Below are 7,939 nucleotides of genomic sequence, written 5' to 3' on the forward strand. Positions count from 1 at the left end.
CATTTTTAGAAAATGTCTTTTTATTCGTGTTTTATCGATAATCGATAAACTGAAAATATGACTCTTCCTGACATCAATTGACGAATAATAAAACTATTTCGTGAGCAACTAACTGCTTTAACGACACAACAATAGCTAAAGCTATTCCAGCAGATGGCGTTGTTAAGTAACACGAAGTCAATGAGTGCTTGCTATACCGAGCAAAGCTCGGTCATCCAGGTACTGGTTATATTATACTAGACGTTCCGCGTAGTTCCTGAGATTAGCGCGTTCAAATAAGCCCTGTCAAATAATTTTTTCCCGTTTTTTTCCACATTTTCCCTTATTTCTTCGCTCCTATTAGTCTTAGCGTGATAAAATATAGCCTATAGCCTTCCTCAATAAATTGGCTATCTAACAATGAAATAATTTTTCAAATCGGACCAGTAGTTCCTAAGATTAGCACGTTCAAACTAACAAACTGCAAATTCTTTTATTTGGTCATCGCACTGTAGGTCCTTTGTTAAATCGAAATTTATCGTAAGAACTGATAATTAATGATGACATTGTTGTCCTGTATTTGTATATTAAATATTTGTCCAGAGATATGGAGAAATATTTCCCCGTGTATTAAATATTTCTCCATATCTCTGCTTCACAGCTAGTGATCGGCATCGTTAAAAATCTTTAAGATGGTATAGCAGTTTGGGGAAACACCAATAAGTTTCTTTTCATAAATTAGCCAAATATTTCACAGCAAGAGGTGTAAGACTCTGTCTTAGACTGCAGTAAGTAAAATTTTAACTGAATGCACTCATTTGCACTAAATGTTCGTCTACGGCATTTGGATAATGCGCTTTAAACTTTATAATCGGATTTTTTAAAACTCTATATAAATTTTATTATTGATAATATCGTCTATTGATTTCAGTTCGGTTGGGGGCCCTCTGTATTCGCGGGGCCCTGGGCTGCAGCCCAAAAAGCCATATAGTAGATCCGCCACTGTGCGGGATATGTACGGTTTCCACGTAATTCCTAATTTACGCGGGTGAAGCCACGCGGAACGTCTAATGTTATAATAAAGTGGAAACAAATATGAGGAGTCTCGTAGCTGAAGAAGTGCAAACCATTAGTATTACTACCGAGTACCGACCGATGGACGACAAGAGTGACGGAGAGTTACATTGCTGTCACGGGTCATTACCTGACACAAGAATTGGAATTTAAAACTGTTTTATCAGGTTGCTGCCATTTTTATGGAATCCACACAGTACGGTATTCAACATTGCAACCGAGTTAGAAAATATTCTCTCGAGATGGAATTTAAAAGAAAAGGTGAATTTCGCTATTACCGACAATGCCGCCAATATGTATAAAATAAGGGACCACCCTTAAAATAAAACATTTTGGTTGTTTTGCGCATACACTCAATTTAACCCTTAATTTACCCGGTAGATCAAACAAGATTTTTTGTATTTAGGAAATGTGAAAAGAGTTACGATAGCGGTCATGTTTCGTCAGTTTTATATGATGGTTCCATAAGGATTTTGAAAGGAGAGATATTTGCATCTATGAAAAATAAAAAAATATTCAGCCTAGATGTGTAATAGTTACAAATATGTACAATTTCGTCATTACAAATATGTACTGCCAAATGATATCGAGAAACAGAATAAACAAATCTCCTTAGCCGAATCGGATCGTGACCTTCAGTTCATCTAATGGCGTGAGAGTGAAAGTCTTCCTCTCAGGTCTTTTCAACTACATAGTGACGTATTGGATTTGCGAGCGCCAGTTTTCTTGCTGCTAGCTAGATAGGAATCACCTAACTGCCACAAACACCTCATACATCACACATCCTAAATGATCCCTCCGCGGGTCATGGCTCCCAGGGTCAATGTACTGCTGCTGACGCTATCAAGTACATAATTAGTCTGACTTCTACTGTGATGACCTTCTTTTTCTAATTTTCTATAACTTATTAGATGTAAGACATCCAAATCGGGTGAAAAAAAAAAAATACACAGGAGCTGTGGCATCAACGTCTGGTGCACTTGAATTCAAAAAGTATGCAGTGGGCTACCAAAGCTTTAAAATCCATCAAAATCTGGTTTCAACTGATACATTTCTCTAGAAAATACGCCGTTTATAGCTGAACATTTTATGAAAAAACTAAAATTGGACGCTATTATATATGGGGAGAAAGTGATGGAAAAAGAGGTGGCAACATAATTGCTGTATAAGTCAACCAATGTGCTACAATCGTAAGAAAGCGTAAAACCCACCTTAAGCAGACTGATTCTCTTCAACGTAAATGGGTATCCTTTTTGTTTCTTGTTTTCAATGTGTAGTCTCAAAATATTGACTTAGTTTGAAAATTGATCGTAATTTATTTTATAAAAGTCGTAAAAAAATCGGGTATCTATATAAATAAACGCAAAAAGTAGTAAATTAACCAAAATACGTCTATTCATCCACAAGTTGTAAAAACTTAGATATTATTTAAGCTTTATTTTTTTATTTCTTAATTTTCTTCTTCCTTAACTTCCTATGTATAATATAGGAAGTTGAGGAATGACAACAATTTTACACACGTTTCAGCTACTTCAACTGGCAAGTGATTCAATACCACTGCTGTTGATGCCCATTACTACAAGTAAAAGAGTAAACGTTTCGCTTTCGCATTCGTGCGGCTTCGCTTTAGTTGTGAATAATGTGACGCTTCCATGCGCTTTGATACTGCAGTAATATAAATTGAAGGGTTTTTTTACAAAAACTACATAACTAGCATTTTTTGTGATTTCGAGATTTTGACAACACTGGATTCCTTAAAGTCAGTGTATGTCGTTTTTAAAAAAACAACCAATCTTACAAGTCATAGCCTTTTAAAAAACGACTACTTTTGCAAGAACTACAAATCTTTTTTAGATTTTCACAAAAACAATTTATGTGAACGCATTTTAGCAGTTTTTGTAAAAAAAAAGAACGTCACTGATAGCTGTCAAACGAACGTCGTCCTTTCACCTTTGACATTGCGTGAAGAAGTCCTTTAAGCCACTCTGACATTGGCAACTCACCGAGGCGGCCATTTTTAAAAGAAGAAGAAGATGTCGAATACCACGCGAAATGATTGTGATATTAATAATGGGAATAAAAAGCGAAAACGGAAGGAAAAGAAAGAAGATATTATTAAAAATAAGAAGGCTAGAGGTCTGGAGCATATAAATCAAATGAACAAACTTGTTCCAGCACGAAAAAGTGGTCCTGATTGCCGGTATGTTTATTTAGTATTTTTGTTTTTGTTTTGGAGAAATTTTATTATTATTCTTTAGTTTTAGTTCATAAAACCCTAAAAAATCGTTTTTTCTTCTTTACAGTTGCAAAAGATTTAAGTGTTATACGAAAATTGACACTAGACAAAGAGAAATGATATTGATGAACTTTAAGGCTCAACTCACACTGGCACAGAGTCGAAGCGACGCGACGCGTTATATTTTTCAGCCTATAGCATATTCATCTCTATTGTTCCATTATTTAAGTACAAATTTGTGCTATGTAAATATGGAAGCGCACGTCGACGCGCGTTGACGCGCGCATTCGCGCTTCGACGCTCGGCTGGAGTCGAGCGGATTCGCGAGTCGCCGCGCGTTACTCGGCCGCAGTGACGCGTCAGACGCCGACCACTACGGACGGACGACAGTGCTGAACTATACGACAATGGACGAAGATGAAAAATTAATTTTTTTAGTACAGAAATATGAATGTCTGTTTAACGTCAAGGCGAAAACCTACAGTGATAAAAATTGTAGGAAAAATGCCTGGCAAAAAGTAAGCGGTGAAATGCAAATTTCTGGTAAGTTCTAACTGTTTATTATTACATTTACATAACATACACAATAGTTATAAAGGGTGTAAAAAAATTAAACCCAGAACCGAAAGTGGGGAACACTACTTATCAATGCGAACATTTTCCCTCAAGAAACTATACCTGGGAAATCAAGTTTTTCAGGGATAATTAGGTGCGTAGTTTGTACTCATTTGGTTGTTATATTAACATATTCGTGTTTTGTATCATGCTACCAGCATTTAAAATCGCTAACGAAATCGGTAACAGGGTAAATAACACGAATTGTATGAAATATCATCAATTCAAGTATATACTTTGAAACCGATTATCCTGGAAACCCTTGATTTCCCAGGTATGGTTTCTTGGGAAAAAATGTTTGTATTGACGAGTAGTTTTCCCCACTTTCGGTTCTGGGGGTAATTTTTTTACACCCTTTATTTTATGTACACGCGATGTAAATCCAATGAAGTATTCAGTTGTGTTTAATAATGTAACATTATGACCACTTTTTTAACATCGTGTGATCATTTCGTTTTGCCATGGTACTGCCCCATGCTCGGATATAAAATAAGATTTGAATTTATCTCTGATCACCATGGCATTTGACGTAGTTTGGTTATCGACTGACCGCATATTTTGTAATATACTATTACTTGGCAATTGCAAGTTTTCGAGTTCGTCATTTTCTCTTATGTAATTATGCAAACATGTGCATGCAAGAACCATAGAATCAAGATGCATCGGTTGCATTTTTATTTTTTTTTGAAAAACCTCAAATTTTTGTGACAGGATTCCGAAAGCAATTTCTACTAGGCGCCTTGCTCGACTTAAGCGATAATTAAAAATTTTCTTTTCATGATTGTCAGACACCTGATTTCCAGGATATGGTCTCATAATGTGTTCGGACAAGGGAAATGCTTCGTCTCCTACAAAAACATGTGGCATTTCTTCTATCATACCTGGCAACCTTTTATTAGGCGGTATAGCAATCGTATTATTTTGTAATCTTTGTCCAAATTTAGAGCTGTTTAATATGCCGCTATCACTGTTACGTCCATATGCTCCAATGTCAACAATAATGAATTTGTACTTTGCGTCAACAACGGCTAACAAGACAGTACTGAAATATTTTTTGTAATTAAAGTAGAGACTGCCACTATTCCAGGGAGCCCTTATATTGACGTGTTTACCGTCAATTGCCCCTATACAATTAGGGAAATTCCATATGGTTCTGAATTCCTCCTCTATTTTAGTCCATAATTCTTGTGTAGGCTTCGGCATAACAAGTGGCTGTAAATATTTCCATATTGCTGCGGAAACTTCATGTACAATTGTTAAAACAGTGCTGTATCCTACTCGATAACTTTGACCTAAGGCTTGAAAGCTTATCGCCGTAGTCAGAAATCTGTAACAATTTAAAAAATACACGTAAATAATACATTTTATTAGATTAAAATAAAAGTTACAATTTTGTGTTCCTTTTTCAGAGGCGGAGTGTCAAAAGCGGTGGAAAAGAATTCGAGATTGCTACAAAAAGGCCATTAGATTAAGGCAATTTAAGAGTGGTTCTGCTAGATCAAATGATAAGCCAATAAGATTTGAAAAAGAATTGGAGTTTTTAAAACCATACTTGCAGAACAAACCACAGACGTGTAACTTAGATAGCTCCGAAGAAACTGACCTAAACACTGATACCGACACCAACTTGTCCGCTGCGTTGCCATCTCGACCCGAATCACAATTATCCAACCATTCCGATACTACACGAAAGAAGTCCCAACCACTATCACAAATGTTATTCGCGCAATATCTGGAAAATAAGAAAAAAGAAGAAGATCCAACAGACACATTTTTTCTCTCTATGTCTAAAACCGTTAAACAGATGCCAATACAAATGCAAGCGCAACTGAAACGACAGATATTACTTTTAGTAACTGACGCGGAAATAAAAGTTGCTTCCAATGCTTCCTTTCAACCTGAAACAACTAATATCAACCCAAGGCAAGCAAATACTTCTTCATCCAGTGGCTATACAACAGAACTACGAACCGAATCAGAAAGTCTTCAGCTGCAATCTAATTCCACTAACTATAATGTTAACACATATACAATGCAGCCAAATACCGGCTATTATACAATACAGCTACCAACCACTTATACTCCTTCTACAAATACGTCAACCAGTACCAACTGCACAACCATTAATCAGTTCGGAAATAGCACTTCTTCGAGCTATCGTATAGAAAATCTCGAGCTGCCACCTTCACCGTACATACCATTGCCGATTGGGATGACGACGCGGCAACGGAGGGAAGGCGATAATGACGACAGTGAATGACGTTATGTATGGCTGATGAATGCCCTGATTTATTAATTATTAAACTAAGTAAACAGGGTGGGACGGTTCTCCAAAAAATTATAAATACTTATTTTTTGTCATACCTACCTATACTTTCCGGAAATAATGTCATGTAGTTTTTAGCTTAAAATGATGTGATATATGCATGCTATCAGTTTCTGGAGAACTGTTCCTTACACCTTGTATAATAATGCGTAAAAATTATGATTCAAGATAAATAAATCTATATAAATAAAAACAAATGCTTTTATTTTTGTCCTATTTGTGTTCTCAAACTGTCGATCATATTGTAACGAAACTAAGGCAGGGTGTTCTGACGACGCTCGAGAAAAATCCACTGATGTTATAAAGGTCTTCTCACGCAAAATTACAGAACTACTAGGTACGTTACGGTACTACCACCGCCTATCATTTAAAAGCAAATTGAAATAACAAATGCACACACATCCGAGGGGCTAGTGTGAGTTTGATCGAGTACGAAACGTTACTATCGCGTCTGTCGGAATCAAAACTTCCCCATACGTCCGCTAGGGGCGCTGTTCGATTTCCCATACTAATTCGGCTGTGACGCAGACGCGATAGTAACGTTTCGTACTCGATCAAACTCACACAAGGGGTACCGCTCGTTCATCAAGTCCAGTATTACTATGCTTGCGCTGAATTCGAACACAGTTTTCCGAGTCATAGTCGATCAAAAATAACAATAATAGCTCTTAAAAATTTACGTACATACCTCAAGCATATTGATATCCGCTCTTCAACGGAAATAGGTATTCTTAAATTTGTTTCTTGCTTTTGGATGTGAGGCCTCAAAATATTTACCAAATTTTCAAATTTATCTAAGCCCATTTTATAATAATCATAAAAATATCTTGGGTCCTGGCTTAAATCGTTACTACAAAGTGTTTTGAATTCGCCAAGAATATGTCTTTTCTTCCATAACTCGTGAACCCAAAATTTTCGTTTTATTTTCCTATTCTCAGCTTCTGATATAATTTTACTTTCTTCCTCTTCAACTTCTGATATTAGCGCAATCATGATAAGATCGATATCAACCATCGTATACTGCCGAGCGAGCACCATTCACGAATGTTCGAAAGTCACTAGTCCAGCACTGTGATCCGAACGCGCTAATACGAGCATCGTCGCGCGCAGACGCACGTCGCCGCGCGGACACGCGCGTCGCCGTGCAAAACATGACGCGTCGCTTCGCTTCGACTCTGTGCCAGTGTGAGTTGAGCCTAATGATATTGGCAATAAAAATGTACAGGATGCATATTTAATGGGATTGATGTCAGCCTCTCCGACAGCAAGACACACAGTGAACAATCCACAACGGTTTAGATTGTCTTCTTTTAGTTACAAAATCCGCATAGGACTTGATGAGACTGTAGTGTGCCTGACAGCATTCTGTAATATACATGGTGTAACAATTGGGCGTATACGACGATTGCAAGATCTTATGGCAACAAACATCCCATCTCCAAGAGATCAGCGAGGTAAGCACACAGAAAATCGAGCAAAAAAGACTCCAGAATGTATTTTAAATCTGATACCCTATCATATTTCTTCATTCCCTGCTCGACAATCTCGTTATTCACTCCGTGATAATCCTAACTGTTATTATTTGGATGAGGAATTATCAGTCACAGAAATGCATAAGCTGTTCCTGTCCATGTACCACATAAATGTCAGTTTCATGGTGTACTGGTCTATTTTCAAGAAGGAATACAAACTCAAATTTGGTCTGCCTA

At 37.0% G+C, this 7,939-nt stretch overlaps 1 protein-coding gene across 1 annotated transcript; it reads left to right on the forward strand.

Moving 5' to 3' along the window:
• Positions 1 to 270: 270 nt before the first annotated feature.
• Positions 271 to 7,424, forward strand: LOC121726421. Its single transcript, XM_042113789.1, has 3 exons — positions 271 to 284; positions 3,404 to 3,832; positions 5,314 to 7,424. Exons 2-3 carry the CDS (start codon positions 3,697 to 3,699, stop codon positions 6,162 to 6,164), a joined length of 987 nt encoding a protein of 328 aa, XP_041969723.1. The 5' UTR covers positions 271 to 284; positions 3,404 to 3,696; the 3' UTR covers positions 6,165 to 7,424.
• Positions 7,425 to 7,939: the final 515 nt, after the last annotated feature.

This window comes from Aricia agestis, chromosome 1 (assembly GCF_905147365.1).
Source record: "Aricia agestis chromosome 1, ilAriAges1.1, whole genome shotgun sequence".
NCBI classification, from domain to species: Eukaryota; Metazoa; Arthropoda; class Insecta; order Lepidoptera; family Lycaenidae; genus Aricia; species Aricia agestis.